The sequence below is a fragment of the Diabrotica virgifera genome, chromosome 3 (assembly GCF_917563875.1).
Source record: "Diabrotica virgifera virgifera chromosome 3, PGI_DIABVI_V3a".
Taxonomy (NCBI): Eukaryota; Metazoa; Arthropoda; class Insecta; order Coleoptera; family Chrysomelidae; genus Diabrotica; species Diabrotica virgifera.
The window spans coordinates 10,885,544-10,908,396 of NC_065445.1; the positions used below are offsets into that span (position 1 = coordinate 10,885,544).

The 22,853-nt window shown below is 33.2% G+C and overlaps 2 protein-coding genes across 3 annotated transcripts in view; one reads left to right on the forward strand and one right to left on the reverse strand.

The window, feature by feature from the left end:
• LOC114324223 (uncharacterized) overlaps nt 1-15,411 on the forward strand; it is a 165,328-nt gene extending 149,917 nt beyond the window's left edge. Inside the window, exons 8-9 of one of the 2 annotated variants that reach the window (XM_028272000.1) lie at nt 9,440-9,602; nt 15,165-15,411. In XM_028272000.1, coding sequence (XP_028127801.1) covers nt 9,440-9,602; nt 15,165-15,231 — 230 coding nt within the window. In that variant the 3' untranslated portion in view covers nt 15,232-15,411. Of the gene's footprint in view, nt 1-9,439; nt 9,607-15,164 lie in introns of those variants that run through there. The other variant, XR_003651511.2, reaches the window with a different exon arrangement.
• Nucleotides 15,412-20,939: 5,528 nt separating this feature from the next.
• The window catches only part of LOC114324208 (cytochrome P450 6k1-like), a 39,839-nt gene continuing 37,925 nt past the window's right edge, over nt 20,940-22,853 (reverse strand). Inside the window, exon 5 of the mRNA XM_028271976.2 lies at nt 20,940-21,228. Within this exon, the coding sequence (XP_028127777.1) occupies nt 21,065-21,228 (164 nt within the window). The 3' untranslated portion in view covers nt 20,940-21,064. The remainder of the gene's footprint in view (nt 21,229-22,853) is intronic.

Here is a 22,853-nt window from a genome sequence, read left to right on the forward strand (position 1 = left end):
GGCAGTGTTTTAATAAAAATGTTTGAGAAGTAGTAAGTATAAATTAATTTAATATTTAAATAAAATATAAATAAAAAGTATATTAATTTCGTTTATAATCATATAATCGTATAATAGAAGTATAACTTCTTACGTGCGTACAAAGTACACACACATTCTTTTTTTTTTGTTTTGTTTGTCTTTTTTTTAATGGCATGGACTGTATGTCAATCAGCCAGCCACAACATGACTAATATATCAAGAAGAACAACATTTTATGACCGTAAAATTCATATAATATCAGTAACGAAGAAAAGTTAGTTCAGTTGAGATTTAATTTAAGTAGGTACTTTGGAGCTTCGTAAATAGTTTTTAATAATTTTTAATTTTGAAAAAAAAAACTTCTTTCCCTAATAGCTACCGAGACAGGCGGTGTTAATAAAATTTTTATTGATACAACTACATTTGGGTATAAAAAACTAGGGTATCTTGGCACAAACAGTTCAAAATCTCAAAACCTTAAAAAAAGGTTTCATGGAGTATGGTATCATTTGAGATATATCACGCAATTCTTCTAGAAGATCATTTGAATCTATATCCAATTCTTATTCTTTTTCTATTGAAAATATTGAATGAAGATCCATACAATATTTTTCTAGTGTTTTATCATCTACGTCCCTCCATTTAAAAGTATCATATAAGAATTTACAGAAGCGAAAATCGGCCAATCAAAGAATTAATGGCAATGTCTAAAATATTGATGAAACCATTTATTTTAAATTTATCTTCCTCTGTTAAGAACTCATCCAAAGATTTTTCGTAATAAAATTGGCGCCTTTTTCTCGTGGCTCGAATTTCATTTTCAGCTGGAAATTCGGAACTTATATTAAGATTTTCTGCAATTTCATTAGCAGTAATTCGCATTTGGTCATAGCCACTTTTCATTTTTTCTGTAGTTGCTGACAACATTTTTACACAATCTGGCAAATTTATAGTTACATGTTGCAACATCTTTATACTACACCGCTTTTCCATAACTTATTAAAATTTGTAAAAATACGTCCTGTTACAATAAACATTCACCGGTTGAATCACTAGCTTCAAAAAAACCAGTAAAAAATTCCTCGATAATTCATTCTGACTAGAATAAATAGCGACCACTTTTATCGTCAATGAGAGCTGTTTAATATGACTTACGTCTGGGGTAAAATCGGCGATTATCGAAAAATATTTAGCGATTTTTGCTATTTCGACAATTTTGTTTAAAATATCATCACCTATTAAACTTATCAATTCATCTTGCCTACTGTTGCTTAAATAAGTCACAAACCACTTATCGGACTCTCGTTAAACTCTTCTGATATGTTCTTCCATTACTGGATCAAACTCAGAGAGCAATTGTACTAAAAAACTTTTCATTTTTTCTGTAGTTGCTGACAACATTTTTACACAATCTGGCAAATTTATAGTTACATGTTGCAACATCTTTATACTACACCGCTTTTCCATAACTTATTAAAATTTGTAAAAATACGTCCTGTTAAACATTCACCGGTTGGATCACTAGCTTCAAAAAAACCAGTAAAAAATTCCTCGATAATTCATTCTGACTAGAATGAATAGCGACCACTCTTATCGTCAATGAGAGCTGTTTAATATGACTTACGTCTGGGGTAAAATCGGCGATTATCGAAAAATATTTAGCGATTTTTGCTATTTCGACAATTTTGTTTAAAATATCATCACCTATTAAACTTATCAATTCATCTTGCCTACTGTTGCTTAAATAAGTCACAAACCACTTATCGGACTCTCGTTAAACTCTTCTGATATGTTCTTCCATTACTGGATCAAACTCAGAGAGCAATTGTACTAAAAAACTTTTCATTTTTTCTGTAGTTGCTGACAACATTTTTACACAATCTGGCAAATTTATAGTTACATGTTGCAACATCTTTATACTACACCGCTTTTCCATAACTTATTAAAATTTGTAAAAATACGTCCTGTTAAACATTCACCGGTTGAATCACTAGCTTCAAAAAAACCAGTAAAAAATTCCTCGATAATTCATTCTGACTAGAATGAATAGCGACCACTCTTATCGTCAATGAGAGCTGTTTAATATGACTTACGTCTGGGGTAAAATCGGCGATTATCGAAAAATATTTAGCGATTTTTGCTATTTCGACAATTTTGTTTAAAATATCATCACCTATTAAACTTATCAATTCATCTTGCCTACTGTTGCTTAAATAAGTCACAAACCACTTATCGGACTCTCGTTAAACTCTTCCGATATGTTCTTCCATTACTGGATCAAACTCAGAGAGCAATTGTACTAAAAAACTTTTCATTTTTTCTGTAGTTGCTGACAACATTTTTACACAATCTGGCAAATTTATAGTTACATGTTGCAACATCTTTATACTACACCGCTTTTCCATAACTTATTAAAATTTGTAAAAATACGTCCTGTTAAACATTCACCGGTTGAATCACTAGCTTCAAAAAAACCAGTAAAAAATTCCTCGATAATTCATTCTGACTAGAATGAATAGCGACCACTCTTATCGTCAATGAGAGCTGTTTAATATGACTTACGTCTGGGGTAAAATCGGCGATTATCGAAAAATATTTAGCGATTTTTGCTATTTCGACAATTTTGTTTAAAATATCATCACCTATTAAACTTATCAATTCATCTTGCCTACTGTTGCTTAAATAAGTCACAAACCACTTATCGGACTCTCGTTAAACTCTTCTGATATGTTCTTCCATTACTGGATCAAACTCAGAGAGCAATTGTACTAAAAAGTTTTCATTATTAGATTGAAACAAATGATCAGTTGCTCCACGAAAAACTAAACATTGTGAGGCCAAAAGTCTAATTCTTTTCACAACTCATTTTAGTTCTTCTCCCCAATCTTGAATTATCCATTATTACATTAGATTTTATTATATTATGCCGCTCCCCTTGTGATGCCGCCTGATGCGACTGCCTCACCGCATCATAGCACGGCACGGCCCTGCTCGTACCATATTATTATCGATCGCCAGATGCATTATTTTAAATGCGAGCGTTCACCAAAATGAAGAGTAAGTAGGATACTAAGCTCTATGCTAGGATACGATGCGATAGACTCCGTGGTGAACAAACCCTTAGGCAAGCCGCACACCAAAGAAACATGAAACGTAAAACATGTTTCATGAAAATAAAACACTGCTAAACAAATCTCAAAGTCCGCCTACCAATGAATCGAGTATGATTCATGCTCATGACACATTTTTATTTTCGGAGAGTTTCATAAATGGCCGGACGTATATTTGTTTACCAGTGGTTTATTTCCATGAAACGTAATGTACGTTTCATGTTTCTTTGATGTGCGGCCTGCCGAAGGGTTTGCTCACTACGGAGAGCAATGGATTGTATCCTCGCTCCGACCCTTGCTCCCTGGTATTTATATTCGTGAATTCTCGCATTTAAAATAATGTATTTATTTTACATTACATTTTACATTACAAATACATTATTTTAAATGCGAGAATTCACGAATATAAATACCAGGGAGCAAAGGTCGGAGCGAGGATACAATCCATTGCTCTCCGTAATGAGCACAACTTTAGAAAGCATTATCCTTTTCCGTATTTCTTCTCCTCGCTGCCATCCCCAGTTATTTGTTACGCTCAGGCGTGTGAGCTGTTTTACTGCTTTAATAGAGAGATATCGAAACTCGGAGTTAAAAGTTCCTTTATTACAGGATCTTTTAATAAAGGACAAATACAGGACATGTGTAATGAGAGTTATCGAAAAGCAGTTTTAAGGGATCTTTTATTTTGACAAATGACATTAAATATTTTTGTAAATATAAAAATAACCTATAAAATTCTATTTGTAATCTCGTATAAATAAGACCATAGAAGAGTGAATAAGACCTTATTATAGAGATAAAAATTAAAATAAGAGTAAGAACAAGACAATTAAGAATAAGATCATTGAAAAGAGTAAAACGTTGAATTTAATTATTTTGTCATTTAAAGAACAACATAACCCATAATACTTAACATAAACCATAGTACAACATGAAAGTGAAATTAGAAATACTATGTTATAAGGGAGTTAAGGAGTTGTTAAATACTTTTGCATATTATGGGTATACGAAATGGAGAATTTATGGACAATGTATCTGTTAGGGAGCAGTTGAAGTGCTGTGTAATTAATCACAAATTGCTTCAAGAGCTGTTATTGAAAGAACATTTTGTATTTTGAAGAGAATATTTCCAATATTAATATGTGAAATAAGATGCAAGTTATATTTAAAGAATAATATGAGCTTGTTCAGTTTTACAGTTTCATTGAAATTTGCACTAACAAATATGAAGGTGGTGCGATTTAATGGAACAAGCTTTGTTGTTTATTTGGGTTTATATTTATGACTGCCGACACTAAATCCATTCGCCAAATCGAACATGCTGTAGCAGTACATTTTCAAACAGGAGCAAATCTAGTGCAACTACATTTTGTGTGTGTTTGTTTGTGGTAAAATTATTCGCAATTTAAGGCAAGTTTAAATGGTTAATGTTGATAATTTTATTTTTATTGGACTGCAGTTTGCTAGTAAAGTTATAAATAAATAGGTATAGTATATATATAGTTTAATATTGGTGTCTGATTTTAAGTATTTTATTATTAGCAGTTTTTTAATAAATTTATAAATAGGTACATATTAATGTTTGATTTTACGTATCCTTTAAAATATGTTATATCACTTTCCGTTAAAAGGACTTCCACAACTAGCAAAAATGTATGAACAATTTGTTTTAACGGGTTTTGTAGAACCGTTGATACACAGATGCGTTGCAGAGCACATATAGAAAATTAAACAGATTGTGGATGAGTGGAATGCCCTATACAAAGCTTGAACGCCACAAAAGCGACTAAAATCCAGGAAAAGCTTCCTTGGAACAGTGCAGGATGAGTATTTTCCTCTTCCCTAGGTTCAATGAACCAGACAATCTCTAGACCTAGACTTTAAAACACGGAAAACTATAAATAGGATAAGACCAGGGGTCGCTCCAGTAAAATCAAACATTATAAAATGGAGGAAAATAGACCAAGATGATGTGAACTGTGACTATGGAAAAATACAGAATATGGAACATCTTCTTACATGCAGAAACTATCCTTGTACCCTCGAAGATTTGTGGCTCGGCAACAAAGATGGAGCCGACATAGCCCAAAACTGTGTTTTAAAGGACAAAAATAATAGATGAATTAGCTTTATGGTGGATGAATTATTTTGACAGTATATTTAAATAAACAAAAGCTGATGGCACGAAAGTGTAATACTTTTGGTTCAAAACGATATAGATTCTAATACATCAAGGATAAAAAATTTCAAAAATAAATACTTAAACCACTTAAATCTTTGTTTTATTGTATGAACCCGTTTATATTTTAATACCATTTATGTTATATATCTGTTGAATTGAACTCTACCTTTGAATGCAGAATTTGAACAAATCCTAAACTTTTCCACAATGTCTCAAGTATGATACTTGTGCATTCAAATTAATTGAAATTAGGTAGGTACATCTTATATATCTGTAATAAAAATATTTATTTCTATACAAAAATGTCTGGAGTTTAAATGAGTTGTAAAGAAATTCTATGTCTGATTATTGTACCTAATTATTAAACACTAAAATTATTTACAAAAATTATATTTAAATTCCTGTTTACAAACTTTTTCTAATAACTCAATGGTCTTAAATATTCTTTTTTATATTGATTTGGGTCAAAACATTAATAATCTATATCTGAGAATAAACTGTTATTCCTTTATTTAGGAGTTCTTTTTAATAAATAAAACTTCAACTTAGATCAAAAATATCCAGATGTGATAAAAACATAAATAAAAGTGAAGTTAGACGACTTTCTTTTCTTGTTTCTTCGCATAATTTGACAAATATGTCACATTTTTGACACGTTACGTCAAAATACAGGATCCTTTATTAAAAGATTTTTGTCCTTTATTTTTCCTTAACCCTACGTTAGGCGCGTCGTTATTGCTGACAAGCTTAGGCGCGCGGTCTACGATTGTAGACCAATAGTTTTTTGTCGTATAATACCGGATTTTGACAAAATTAACAAATTAGTGGTTAATAACATGTTTATTTATGTTCGCACTTTGATATTAGATATGTTCTGTTCCTTGGCTTTTCTCATTTTGACAGTGGTAAAATTAAAAACGAGGTCATGATTTTTTGGGTCTTTATTCGCAAGTAAATGAAAATGGTCACAAAATTAAGCTCAATTTAGTAATAAACACAAATATTTTTTATCTTTGAACTTATAGAATGACCAATAGGGATAAATAATAAAGAATGGAACTAAAAAGTAAAAAAAGAACAAAAATGGTCAAAGTGGCACAATTTTAGTCCGTCAAACATTCATTGCAAATATCCCCAAAATGATCCTTGAATGCAAATGTGTCACATCTTTGGCATGCCCTTCTTGTTGACATATTGCAAATTCATGCACAAATACAACATCGTCTCACGTAATTTGTTGGAATATTAGGGGAAGAGGGTACGACTTCTTGAACACCGAGCAGTACGCGAGCTCGTCGTCTAAGTTCTCTTAGCAGGGAAGGCATAGTTGATCGATATTCAATTTGCTGTTTGATTAGTTCCCATGCTAAGTTTTCAATGAAGTAGCTTCTTGAAATATTTTCATTTATGTTATTAGCTTTATATACACAGCAGGCTACATATTAGCTTTATATATACAACTAAAAACTGGAACGCGCTTAGTCGCGTGGTCTACGGTTGTAGACCAGTGCTCTTTGAATAATGGTAAAAAATAATGCAAACAGATCGGCGGCGTTTAGCAAACTGAAGAGTAAGTTGGAAGTATTAGTGACAGCTACTAAGCGGGATGGGGGCGTATGTGCAGTTTTATGCAATTGGCGACCACTTCAAGGAGAGTGGTCTACGATTGTAGACCACGCGCCTAACGGAGGGTTAAATACAGGCGGCCTGTATTTTATTACAGGACAAAAATAAAGGATGTGATACTGCGCTTGCGTATATGTCAAAATAAAGGATCTTTTATTAAAGGACGATGTTAAATGGGGTTTCGATATCTCTCTAATATCAGCGTCGCATATTATCAAATTCTTTATCTGAATATACCAATTACTCCCTGTAAAATTTTTGCCAAAAGACATAAACTTTCCAAATGGATAATACTAAAATAATAATAAAAACGCTGATAACAAAAACGTAAACAAAATTTATTGACCAGTAGATAAAAGACGCTTGTTTGACAAAGTTCTTTGGTGCAGTTGTTTCAGTTGTATTCCTTATCGCAATTCTTTTTGACCGGATATTGTGAGTCACTGTAGTTCTATGCGGAAAATGGCGGAAGTACGAGGAGTATAGAAAGTTTCAATACAGATTAAACTTTCTGTCGCCAAACTGCTAAACATTTTGTTATCTATTACACAAAATGGTACCTAATAAAGTTTCAAATGTATACAGGGTGATAAAAGAAAATAAGTACAACAATAATTAAAGCTGAACCGTATTTCTCTTCTACAGATGCAGAACCATATTCAGTATCATAAATGACATTTAAGAATAAAATATTATCTTCTTAACGTGCCCTATCAAGTTTCCTTGACGTTGGAGATTAACATGGCGAAACTGTCTCTGTCTCAAGCTATTCTAAATACCTAGTTGCTCTGCTTTCTTTATTCCTGTCCACTCCCTGATATTCTTCAACCATGAGTTATGTTTTCTACCAATTCCTCTGCGTTCTTCGATTTTACCCATCATAAGCTGAAGAATATTATATCGGTCTCCCCTTACTGCGTGTCCAAAATAGGCCATCTTTCTACAGTTTATGTTATCAATCACCTCGCGAGTAGCATTTGCTCTCTTAAGGACTGCCACATTTGTCAGCATAGCCGTCCATTGTATTTTTAGTGTACTTCTGTGCAGCCACATTTCAAAGGCCTCCAAAAGATTAATGGTGGAAATTTTTAATGTCCATGCTTCGACACCCCATAAGAGGACTGCTCAAATGTAACATTTAATCATGCTCTTTCGAAGTTGAAATTACAAGTTATCATTACAGAAGAATGACCACATTTTTAAAAAATTGTTATATTTATATGGATAGAATAAAATATATATTTTTTAAATTATTTTATTGTGAACCCTTTGCACCCTATGGGTAGCAGGATATTAGATAAGTGTGTAACTACTGAAGATCTTCTTGCATTTTATCTCCAATGATATAATAATTGACAATTCTTAAACACACTAATAAAGAAATTGCCAGACAATGTACCAATTATGCTAAATCTGAATCCTGGGTATCACACGTTTGAAAATCTTCTTTTTCAATTGCCATCTCCGCGACGGAGGTGGGCAATCATCATAGCTATTCTGGTATATCTCCCTCCTTTTTTCTTATTCCTGCGAAATTACTCTGATGATTTATGATGCTCTGCGAGCGAAAGTACTTGGGCCAAATTTAATAAATTACTTTACTCGATATCGAATTACAAACAAGAAAAATCAATACATTCCTGTTAACGTAAATAATACTCAGATACCATATGCCGATACCGCAAAGTATTTGGGTATTACTCTAGACGCTAGGTAGGCTACGCTGGAGGGCCCATGTTAAAAAGAAACGAGAACAGCTTAACATAAAGTATAAAAAAATGTATTGGCTATTGGGAAGACAATTCACTCTCTCGATCTACAATAAAATACTTTTGTATAAACAGATTATAAAACCTATATGGACATATGCATCCAGCTATGGGGCTGCGCTAGTAATACCAATTTAATTATCATTCAACGATTCCAAAACAAAGTGCTAAGGAGCATTGTCAACGCTCCATGGTACTGCTAAGGAGCATTGTCAACGCTCCATGGTACTATAGGAACAGTGACCTCCATAGGGACCTAGACATGGATACTGTTAACAAGACCATAGAAAAATTTGCCAAGAGTCACGAACAACGACTTCTTCAACACGTCAATGTTGAGGCCATCCAGCTCCTCGACAACACGGATCTAGCTAGAAGACTCAAGAGGAAGAAACCCTTCGAGTTAGTTAAGTGAAAAATAGTGCACGGTGCAAGTGATGGTACAAGTTAACATTTGTGCAATATATTAACAGAACCTAAGGGGTACTATCGAGTTTGTCCTTAGTCTTAAGTTTTTTAGTAGTAATTTAGGTTAGAAATAAGTTGCTCATTGATCACATTATTTGATCAGATTGTAATGTCCTTAAGCATCTTATTGGTGTTTAATAAATAAAAAAAAAACTCGATATCTGACTTTTATTTCTAAAATTCATATATTCCAGCATTTAACCATATCTTACTTTAATAACAACAATATCCTTTTTATACTGATTCTTTTCTGTTTGTTTCAGAATCTACAACGCCATATTGGAACCAAACCAAAGATATAATACGAGTTAACCCCGTCAAAGTAGAAGAAATGGCTTCAGATTTAATAGCACCGGCTGTTGTCGTTGTAGGCCTATTTGTTATAAATGCCGCAGTTCTCTTCCTCATCCGGAGGGCAAGAAAAAGGTAAAAATATTATTTTACTGTTAAGCGTCGTTTAAACACAACGACAAGTCACAGCAACTAGTTGTCATGACAAGTTGAAACGCTGTTTAGACGCTGCGATTCAATGCGATACCACCTTCAACCCAACTCCAACTTTGATAAGTTGTGCGATGCACCGTTTACACACAATGATAAGTTGCAACAACTCGATTGACCTTGATAAGTTGTTTGATTTATCGCTGTGTTTAAACGATCCTTTAAGGTACATCGTTTAGTCAACACTGCAATCTTATAAAATTAGTTATGTACTTAAAAATACAGTAATTGTTCAATGTGTCGAAAAGGTATTGAAAACAGGTCTAAAATACAAACCAACTACTTTTCTCAACTCAATCAGAACATAATGAAGTACTTGATTTATGCAATTTCTAGTTTTTTTGTATTTCTGTACATATTTCCAAATATAAATACAGTCATTAGACGCAGAAACAGGAAACCACAATCCCATACTCATAGAGATAGGAACATAGAAAGTGGAATGCCCAACAACAAGGAAAAGGAAGAAAACAAACTGGGCAAACTTCAAGAGATTAGTTAGCGAAGGGATTGATAAAACGATGGCCGTGATATAACACTATCTTCTCGGATTTCTCCTTCTTGTTCGAAAGAAGTTTTCCTTCTTGGATTTCGCCTTTTTAAAATCCTTAATTTATTATAACTTCTATTTGTTAGACGCTTTGTCCCTCTTCCTTAGTTCAAAACACGATGGATTACAGACTTCTCTAATATTTTCGTGTATAACTTAGTAGATGTGTTCGTAAAATGCACCTGTTCCTCTAAATACACTATACAGTTATAAATATCTAAGGCAGGTGTAAGATGCTGTCACGGTTTTCGAACTGTCGAAACGATATGAATAACAAAGAAGTGTTTGCTATTAATGCTTCTTTTATTTTTTGGTGAAAATAAGTCAAATAAATCAAATTAAATGCTGAAACCAGTTAACTAGGATGGAATATATCCTAGCAAATAGGATGGAAGGGTCATAAATCAAAGAATTTTGAAACAAAGGAAGGAGTAAGACAAGGAGACCCACTATCAGCGACTCTTTTTAATCTGATACTGGAAGGAATAATTAAAAGAAGCAAAACAAATATGCATATCTTTAAAAATGGCCATCAATGTATAGCATTCTCAGATGATCTAACACTATTAACGAAAAGTAACAAATAACTAAAAATATTAACGAACAATTTATTAAGAGGCAAACAATTTCGGCTTGTAATAAATAAGGAAGGTAAACCACATGCATGTTCAAAAGATTTTCAGAATTTATTTCCCTGAGCTAATTAGATGAAAAGGGTCACAACGAAGAAAAGGTAAAGGCAAGAATAACAAAAAGGAAACAAAAAGTATGGAGCATTGCAATCATTGATGAAATCTAGATATGTCTCAAGAAAAACAATAATTAGAATCTACAAAACAGTTATCAGTTCCACAGCTGTATATGCGGGGTTCGGACAAATAATCCCGAACAAAAAATTTCCACAAATTATCCCTGGACAAAAAATCCCCAGACAAATAATTCCCGGACAAAAAATCCCCACAAAAAATCCCCTGACAAATAATCCCCGGACAAAAAATCCCCACAAAAAATCCCCTGACAAATAATCCCCGGACAAAAAATCCCCACAAAAAATTCCGGACAAATAATACCCACAAATTTTTTGGACAATGGCAATGTTTTGAACATAGTTATTCAAAGCAGAGTGAGCAAAAGATTTAAGCGAATAATATTACAACATGATTCCCACAGCCTTAGCTCATTCCCTATAATAAATCTTCCAAGATTTTTGAAAAAACTCACACTCTTTTGTTATGTAAAATTTGATGTTTTCGACATGGAATTGGAATTCCAAATTTGATAATCGAAATAACAATTTATGCTTAATATTAACTGCTAATCCATATTGTCGTGCGGTTTCATGGCGATTTCTATAACTCTATCTAGTGCAGTCACTGAAGGTGGATATGAATGAGCTATTACCTCCAATTTCGTTGAACGTCCATCAATTTGCATGAAAATTGGTGAGTGGTTAAAGAATGTCTCAACGAACAAAGGTGACATGGTGCCAACTTGCGCTTTTACCCTGGGGATGGATGCCACCCCTTCTCGGGGGTGAAAATGAGTTTCTTAAAAATAAACCCATACTTCGATAGAAGGACAAATTCTAAGCAAAATTTGTTGTATAAAGTTATTCAAATAAATCAAAACTGTCTGAGTTATTAAAGATAAAAGATTTTAATTTTTCGTGAGAAAAATGCATGTTTTTAATCGATTTTTGATAAATAACTCAAAAACTATAAGTTTTAACAAAAAAAGTTATTCTTACCAAAATTGAAGCTAATAAAAAATAAAATAAACTCCTTAGTAGAAAAATCTTTTAGTGTTAGGTAAGTAAAAGTGAGTTATAGATAATTGAATGCATATTTTTCGGCGAGTACCCAAATCTAAGTATTCAAGCTTAAATTACGGAGAAATGATGCATTTTATAACATAAACTTATTAAATATTTGTCAAAGTACTTAGAAATGTCTATCAACTGAGCCCCCAAACAAGTTGATTGCATTAAAATTTATGCTCCAAACTTTTTTTTAAATTTATCTTTTAAAATTTTTTCCAAAAAATGTTATTGTGTTTTTTTTACATAACTCCGTTAATTTTTACGATATCAGGTTCACCTGAAAATCATTTAAAAGTTAATTTCAAAGGCTATTAAAACGCGTTGAATTTAATCTATAAATCCCTTTACTTTTTTTAAAATAAAACGTTAAATAACCCCGGTTACATGGTTCTCGCAGCAAAATTTAAACTTTAAACGTTTCTATCTCGGTTATTTTTTACCCTACAGAAATAGTAAAACTGGTATAATAATAATAATAACGTATGGCATTTTTGCCGGGGAGATCCTTTCGGACAATTACAGCGCCATTTACATCTTTAACCCTGTTTCAAGTAACTAGTGCCGATGTACACTAGCTCAGGGGGACCGACGGCTTTACGTGCTCTCCGAGGCACGGTGAGACGGCTCGTGTCATTATTGGAAATGAAAATGGTTTGTCTTTGGCAGGGCTCGAACCCACGTGCACTGGCGTATGAGGCCAGCGAATATGCCGTTACTCCACGGCCGCTCACTGGTAAACATTCAATACAGAACAAACTAAAATTTGGTTGTATATCATATTTTACGTATATTGAGAATTTTTGGAGTTATTATCAAAAGAAAATGAAAATTACGATAATTTTAAAAATTCTGATTTTTTTAAATTATACCTTTTTCAAAAATATGCATTGATTTTTTTAAATTATACCTTTTTCAAAAATATGCATTGTAAACCTGTCAAAATTGTTCAAATCATTGCTTATGCTTATATAAAGAAATTATGGTAAGGATTACTATAAATTTTAATTTTTTTTGGAAATGGCGTATGTTTTATTTTTCAGTTTTTCCTAAAAAATTCAAAAGGGTTCTCGTATTTTCATCATAACTTGCGTACATTTAATGCTAATAACTTCTTCTGGAGCTGATTTGAAAGGTATTCCGAAGTACTTTGGCAAGTATTAAGCAGGTATATTTTATAAAATGCATAGTTTTGCCGTTATTAACGATTGAATACTTAGATTTGAGTACTCGTCGAAAAAAATATACATTAAATTACCCATAACTCACTTTGAATGAAAATTAGCCTAGTTCTTCAAGTGAGAAGAATTCAATCTTCAATTTTGGTAATTATAACTTTTTTGTAAAAGCTTATAGTTTTTGATTTATACGTGAAAAACAGCTTTAAAACATGCACTTTTTACGAAAAAATAAAATCTTTGATCTTCAATAACTCCAAAAGTATTGATTTATATTAATAACTTTAAATAACAAATTTTGCTTATAACTTGTCCCTCTATGGATTAGTGGTATTATTTTTAACAAAATAATTTTCACCCCAGAGAAGGGGTGGCATCCACCCCCAGGGTAAAAGCGCAAGTTGGCATCATGTCTCCTTTGTTCCTTGAGGTATCCTCTAACTACTCACCAATTTTCATGAACATCGATGAAGGTTCAACGAAATCGGAGGTGAAAACCTTCAGTTACTGCACTAATGTTACACTATGTTTCACTGAGGCTGAAAGTATTTGAGTCCGAGTCGATTGCATTCACCGGAAAACTTTTAGAGAACTATTCGGCAGCAAATATTTCTTGGGGATTTTTTTTGGGAATATTTTGTCTAAAATATTTGTGGAGATTATTTGTCCGGGATTTTTTGTGCTGATTTTTTGTCCGGGGATTATTTTTGTCTGGGGATTTTTTGTCCAGGGATAATTTGTGGGAATTTTTTGTCCGGGGATTATTTGTCCTAGCTTCAGCAATGTATGGAGGTGTGAAAATCGATGGTCAAAGTTGAACAAGGAATAGCTATTTGTATAACAAGGGAGGAAAGTGCTACTTTTCCTCCCGAGAATGAAGTTTACTGCCCGACGCGTAGCGGAGGGCAGTAATCATTCAAGGGAGGAAAAGGCACTTTACTCCCATGTTATACATATGGTTTTTCCACCTTCCTCAAATAACAAGTCATTTTTTCATTTTTACTTAATTTATTTATGTAACTAACCAACAAAATTTGTTAGAACTAAAACTAATAAGTAGGTACAATATAACTGTCAACTGTCTATAATATAAGTCAAATTATTAATGTAAACATTGTTAAATCAGAATAACAATTTACTGTTTTTTACCATTCTGCAAAATACAGAGTGTTTTTAAATGAACGTTAAAATGTATAGATACTTACGTAATAGAAAATATATATTGTACAGGGCGTCAATAAGTTATATTTCATGAATGAAATACTATGACGTCCCTTTTACTTTTCCTCCCTAGGGAGGAAAAATATTTTCCTCCCTAGGGAGGAAAAGTACAACTTTGCTCCCTACAATCAGGTCTGGAAAAGTATACTTTCGGTAGAGGTAGGTGGAAATAATAAAGAACTGTATAACGGACCAAAAATAATGACAGTAATCAAGTACAGATAACACGATATTTAGGATACATTGCAAGAATGGAAAAGGAAAGAATGCCGAAAATGTAGACCAAGAAAGAGATGAAAGGACAGCGTACATAAAGACTTACAAAAGAGTAATATGTGTTAAGAATTGGAAAAAAACATTGGACAGAAATCAATGGAAGGAAGAGGTTAAGAAATGCATGGAAAGACTGTAAGAAATATTAAATGTATTTTATATTAAATAGTAATAATTGTAATAGAAAATTGAACTTTTCATCATTAGGTCTTCAATGCCTGTATAAATAAATAAATAAATTTTTACGAAAATAATTGAAAAGTGCGCTAGGTGATCTATAGAAACACTAATGGTATATAAATAATTTTATTGTAAAACAAGCACTGTATTCAAAGTCCTTTTATCCAAACTGTTATTATCCATTTGATATATTGACTCTAACTGAACAATACATATTTCTATTTCACTGATAAACGAATGTTATTAATATTTATTATTTTTGTTTTCAGGCAAGATTTGACAAACATAAATGACGAAGAATTAGGTTCATTTACTCTCTCCTCACCTGTTGAATGAATGTTGCCTTAATTTATTTGTAATTTGTAATATATAAAATAAAAATTATATACATTTAATATTTTTTCCTATGAATAAATTTATATTTATGTCGAAATATGTACCGTTATTTCGAAGTATCGAGTTTTGAATATATTGTATAAGAATTACAACATTCTTAATAAAAATTTTGTTGTTTTATTGACCTTGTTTATATCTACTGAGTTTGCGAAATTATAGTTTGCCTATTTACTCGTATTTTTAAACACATACTTTTGCTGCTCATTGAATAACCAATACAAAAGGTAGGTACATAATGTAGGATCGGAGGATATACTAGATATTATGTCAATGTACGAGCTCCGAGTGAATAGGCTGTAGTCATTGAGACAATTAAACTAGGAGTTCCACTTTTGATGGCACGAACCCAAAAACTTTTTAATATAAGTCTGCATAATGAAATCAAAACAAATAAATGGAAGAATTCGGTTATAATCTTCATAAAAAGGAGATAAATTAGATATTGAAATATATAAACCCATTAGCTTGCTAAACCACTTATACAAGCTCCTTACTCGAATACTCACAAACAATTTAGAAGTAAAATTCGATTGCTAACATTCAGAAGAACAACTTCCACAAAGCATTTGACACAGTGAAAACAGTCATTATCTTAGAAGCACTATCATAATGCGAATAGATCACAGGTATGCGAATATTATTCGACATATATACGAGAATGTGACAACAACTGTAAACCTTCATTGCATGACTTAGAAGATAAAAATTCTAACATCGAAGTAAAACAACTTCTATGTAATAGGTATAATATAAAATATCCTAAAAAATCCCAATGGATTGTATAAAATGTGTTCAGAACGTTTTCGGACCTATCAGTCCATCATCAGTAAACTCATATACTTGCTAACTAGCCCTAAAACCAAACAATAGTTGTAATTATAATTCAATCTACATTTTAGTGTGTTGAAATTAAGAAGGCTTATCGGCGATGTTAGAAGATACCTCTGGGAACATGGTGAAACCCTAAACGAAAACTTTAACAACCAACAAGATAAAAATTGACAGACTCAGAGAGTATTATACTCGATGGAAAGCTATTAAATCATCCCCGATATGCCGATGACATTGTTTTATGTCGACAGATGACTTAGAAGAAGCTAGAGCTATGCTACAATAACTAAAGAAAGTTACACACTGAGTCGGTTTAAAGATAAACTATTGAAAAACACAAATGATGACCAATCTCGTTCCCAATGAGCTAATAGAAATCGCCCATAGAATTTACGGAAAAATATGTGTATTTGAGTTACGACATAAAGTTAACACGAAGATGGAAATATCTGGAGGAGGCCCAACGGCGTAACCAGGATGATCCTGGGGGGGGGTGTAAGACTACTGAAGAGTCTCTAGGGGTATGATGTTAAGCGTATAGAGCTTAAAGTTCTTCCCAACGGGGGGTTATAACCCCCAAACCCCCTGGTTACGCCTATGAGGAGGCCTATGTTCAAAAATGGGTTATAAAAGTAAGGGTTAATTGATGATGATGACTTTTCTGCTGTGGGAAAGAGCTGTACAATTGATAACTAAATAAAAAATTAATAACTAAATAACTCATTATTAACTCCTTCGAATAGTGTTCCAAATTATCGGAATCTCATCCTTTTCAGACTTTTCTACTCATAAACATAAAAAGCAAAAAATTATACATAATCTAACTTTGGGCACAGTTGCCTTTAGAAAAAGCAAAAAACTAAAAGGCAGAAAGCAAAAACACGAATTAAGATTCATGCAGAGGAATAAGGCAAGGTGACACAAGACAAAAAACTAAATTGACAAGAGAACGGAATAAAAAGAAGTGAATTGAAGAGGAGTTAAAGAACTAGATAGAGAAACACGAAAGATCGGACTTAAAATGAACTATAGGAAAACAAAAGCAGTAAGTAACACCTCAGGGAAAGCCACAATCATCATGATTATCTTTTCCTTTATACCTATGCGGGGTCGGCTTCCCTAACTAAATTTCTCCGTAAATTTCTATGTTGAGGTAAACTAATATCAATGCCCTTTACCGACATGCCATTCTCCTGCACACTCACGTCATTCCTACTCCTCCCAGAAACTAATAGATCTTCGTGTATGGTGATTAACATCTCGACATTGGACATGACCAAACTGTCTAAACCTATGCTCAATTAACTTAGTATTTGGTGCCACCCTTAGACTTCCCCAAATATACTCATTCTTAATTTTATCCTTTTTTGTTACTCACCTCATCCATATAAATATTCTCATTTTCGCCACATGAATCCGTGGTTCCTCTTTCTTTTTAACTGCCCAACATTCAGTTCCGTTCATCATAGCAGGTCTTATGGCTGTTTTATAAAATTTTCCCTTCAGCTTCATTGGAATTTCTCTGTAACACATCACACACCACTGGCTTCCTTCCACTTCATCCATCTATCCCTAATTCTACCGAATATATATCCATCTATTTCCCCAATACTCTGTAATACTCATCCTAGGTACTTAAACAATTATTTTCCACAATCATTTTACCATACAAAGACATAATTTTATTTGTAGTTAAATGTAACATTTCAAATACTCTGTTTGTGTCCTACTAAGTACCTTTTTCCTCAATAGTTTGTTTCAATTGTTCCAGTTTTTGTTCTAAGTCGCTTTCACTATTTGTTACTGACGCTTCATCATCAGCATACATTAAAAACCAGGGAAAGTTATCCTGTCGTTTCGCTGTTATCTGATCCAAAACTAATGGGAATACGCATCTAAGGACTAAGCACCGAACCTTTGCGCTGACCCGGCCAGTCAGACTTCTTACGCTTTTGGCCAAGAAATGCATAAGCGTCCAATACTCCACAAGAAGGGATGGAATTATTAGAGCGAGAGAGGGAGAAGCGCGGAGCCTTGGTGCAATCCTACTCTCACATCCATTTTATCAGTCTTCTATACCTGCCATAACACATAGTTGTTACTCCTCATACATATCTCCCACAATCTTTACATATCCACCGGGAACTCCTTTCTTATTGAGTGCCCATTGTAGAATTTCTCGAGTAACTCTTATCATAATCATATGCTTTCTCAGTATCGTAAGATCGATGAATACCATATGAGTTTTTGTTTCTTTATTCCTGTATTTTTCCATCAACTGCCTTATAATGAAAATTATTTCTAATTGATGGATTCGACCGTTACTTGATGGAAGTTCATTTTATCTAACAATAAAACACTGAAAACCTTTGTTTTCTATACTTGCATAAAATTTATTATAACTATGTGACTACAGCTGTTTCGGCAGAGTGCCTTTCTCAAGTGATTTAGTTAACTATGTGTTTGCCTTTTTAAAGTTTTTAACTGAAGAGGTTGAGGAGTGGGGAGCTGTTTTTCTTGAGTTGGTTATTCAGAATTATATCTGTAGTTTTTATTTTATTAATTTCCATAGATTCTAATAAAGATAGCTTAAGGCCTTTATTTTGAATATGCAGAATTTGAAACTCTTGATTAAACGAATGATTATGATCTAGAAGGTGAAGTGCGTATGTAGAAGTGTCTGTTTTTCTATTGTTGAAAGCCCTTTTGTATTCTGCTATCCGTTTGTCAAAAGTTCTGCCACTTTCACCGATGTAAGTTTTCGGACAGTCACCACAAGTTAGTTTGTAGAGTTGTTTTCTCTTTCGGCTAATATTGTTCTTAATATATTTGCTTAAGTTGTTAGTTGTGAAAGCTGGTGTTATCCCTTTCTTTTTTATGTACATATCTGGCTGTTTTTTTTGTAATAAGATAACAACCTCATTGTTAACAACCTAAGATAACCCTCTTATTGTTCTTAATATACATATTTGCTTAAGTTGTTGTCAGTTCTGAAATCTGGTGTTACTCTGTAACAACCAAAGTGTAAAAACAAAAATAGCCAGATACATAAAAAAGAAAGGAATAACACCATCAGCTTTCAGAACTAACAACAACTAAAAGCAAATATATTAAGAACAATAGAGAGTTATTAAGAGCCTAAAGAGAAAACAACTACAGAGTGGTGTCTACAAACTAACTTGTGGTGACTGTCCGAAATCTTACAACGGTCAAACTGGCAGAACCTTTGTCAAACGGATAGAAGAACACAAAAGGGCTTTCAACAATAGAAAAACAGACACTTCTACACATGCGCTTCACCTTCTAGATCTAGATCATAATCATTCTTTTAATGATGAGTTTCAAATTCTGCTTATTCAAAATAAAGGCCTTAAGCTATTTTTATTAGAATCTATGGAAATTAATAAAATAAAAAATACAGATATAATTCTGAATGACCAACTCGAGACAAACAGCTCCCCACTCCTCAACCTCTACAGTTAAAGACTTTAAAAAGGCAAACACATAGTAAACTAAATCACTTGAGAAAGGCACTCTGCCGAAACAGCTGTAGTCACATAGTTATAATAAATTTTGTGGAAATATAGAAAACAAAGGTTTTCAGTGTTTTATTGTTAGATAAAATTGTTTCTGTTGTTGATCTGCCCTGCATAAAGCCAAATTGATTATCGGATATTTCAGTTTCTTCACATATCCGTCTATCAATTAATCGCTCCCATATTTTCATAGTGTGACTAAATAGTTTGTAAGGCTGTGTATTTCCCTTATTTTTGTAAATTGACAATAATAAATAATGTGAGATATTTCGGTTTCTTCACATATCCGTCTATCAATTAATCGCTCCCATATTTTCATGGTGTGACTAAATAGTTTGTAAGGCTGTGTATTTCCCTTATTTTTGTAAATTGACAATAATAAATACTGCTTCTTTATTCGTCTGGCTTTTGTCCAACGTCCACAATTCTATTAAATAAACCCATACATAGGCACCCATACCCATGGGCAGGGGGGCCGTGCCCCCCCTAGCTTTTCGGGTGCTTTAAACTATATATTATTATCCTTAGTATACAAAATGTAATGTTCAAAATCGCCTCCCCCCTGAAAATTTTTATATGGGCGCCCATGAACCCATAACCAAACTTACTCCTGTCTCTCCTAATGCTCTCCACACGTCCCTTATATAGGAATATCATCTGCTATAATTGCTTTTGCTTTCTTTATTTTTTGAAGTGCTTCAAAACTGGAGCACATTCGGAAAACTGTGACAGGAGAATTTAAAAAGATTCTCCTGTTACAGTGGAGTGGCAGTTGCCAAACTCCTCCAATACGTTTACAGGTGGGAAACAATCAATATAATGTAAATGTATAGGTTTCTATTGATGATATTCCCCATGTCTACTAGTTTCATCTCTTTTTATTACATAATGTATAGTGGAACCTCGCTAAGTCGGATTGATTGGGACCGCAGCCGATCCGGGTTATCGAAAATTCGGGTTAGCCGGAGAATATGGTAAAAATTAATAAAACACGGTATACTTAATACTTAAAATAAACTCCTTTATAATTGCAAAAACATGAAATACATATGCACCGTACATCTAAATTACGTACAGTTGTATTCAGTATTGTTTATTTCTTGGTAAAAAACTCAGTCAAAATAAAAAATTGTTTGTTTTTTCTGATGAAAATCGGTCCGGGTTATCGGAGGCCGACTAATCGGGGTTCTACTGTATTATGATTTCCGTCTTTTGCGTTATTTTGCCGGTTATTAGCGGACTCATCACTGTATACGTATAAATAAATATAAATTGTACAAATAAATTGTCAATGTTTTATTTATAATTATGTATAAATTATTTATTACATTATATTTTATTATATTTGTTATTACTACTAAAAAATAACTGAAACGTCATTTTTGAAAAAATATTGTTAAAAATATCTACACTTTGTGCACAGTCATTTTGATTCCATTGAGAGGCACCATAAAGGGACTCCTTGGATTCAACATCATCTTATCCGGTGTTTCTGAACATTTGTCTATCTTAAACTTCCGTAAAAAGTACACTAATCCAATTTTAGCACAAATCAAACCAAAACGATCACCTGCAACAGAAATATCATTATCAGAGAAAAAGTTAAAGCAGTTGGACCAGATGATATTCCTGGGAAATGTGGACAGCCCTAGGAGAGACATGAACAAGTGGGTAAACAGGTTTGTATAATAGAACTGTCTGTCAAATGCCAGGTGAATAGAAACGCAATATACTAGTACCTGTTGGCAAATACAAGGGAGATATCAACAATGCAGAAACCATAGGTTATAAAACTACCTAGTCATATCACGAAAATATGGAAGACAGAAACTGAAAAGGGTAAAAAATGCAAGAAGAAAGAAACACACATATGGTATTCATCGATCTTGAGAAGGCATAGATAGAGTTTCTCAAGAGATTCTGTGGTGGGTGCTCAATACGAATGGAGTTTCCGATGAATATTATGGAAGACATATATAAGGAAGTAATAACTATACCATCCAGAAGAATAATACAAGGATGGGTAGCATACGGAGCTCTTAGGAACATTTTTAAGAGTGACATTGCAACTAACATGAAGAAAAAAAGTTTTCGGCCAATGCGTGCTACCGGTGATGACCTATGGTGCAGAAACATTATCGCTCACAAAGAAAAACGCATAAAAATTAAGAGTAGCGCAGAGAAGAATAGAGCGATCAATGATAGGGGCCACTCTGCGAGACAGGATTAGAAACGAAGATCTACGAGCTAAGACCAAAGTCATAGACGTCATTGGAAGAAGCTGTAACTTAAAGTGGAAATGGGCTGGACACGTTGCCAGAATGAAGGACGGAAGATGGACTCGCAAACTAGTTGAATGGAGACCAAGAGCCGATAAACGTAGCAGAGGAAGACCACCAACACGATGGCAAGACGACTTACGAAAGACAACAAAAAAATGGATGCAGAAAGCACAAGATAGAACACTTTGGAAACAAACAGGGGATGCCTATGTCCAGCAGTGGATTGAGAGAGGCTGATGATGATGAATAACTATACCATTAGGGCAGCTATGGGAGAGCCTGATAAATTTCATGTGATAGTAGAAAAGTAGGATTTTGGTCTAAAAAAGTCGAGAAAGAACTTTCCAGAATTCACATGTGTAAGACCAGCGTAATAAACTTTACCAAATGCTTGTCTGATTGATAAGAAAAAATGCCAGAGCTACACCTACATCCCTAATTTCTAGTGACTGTCTACTTTTATAGACTTAAATATAAGATGAACAACTTCCTCAATTTTAAACGAATATCTGTTAGACAGGGCTTATCATTTAAAGGGCGTATAATTTCTTCTCCAGTGTTAAAGAGAAAATTTATGCATATGTGATTCTTATATTTACCAAGGCTTTATTAAAATGAAAAGCTTATTTTGTAACAGTAGCATTAATACAACAACAATTAATAACAACAACTATTGAAAAAAATAAGAGTATGAAATGCCTCAGACCGACACTAGGAAGACGTCAGATAATATCATTAATGGGAAAAGACGAAAATGAAATTACAACTAGAGAAAACATACTGAAACGAATAGAAGAATTTTACACGGAACTCTACAGAACACATCAACAAGACGATGAAATGAGACCAGCACGGAAATTAATAAAAAATGTTGGATCGGAAATAATGCCAAAAGTAACAATTTCAGAGGTAA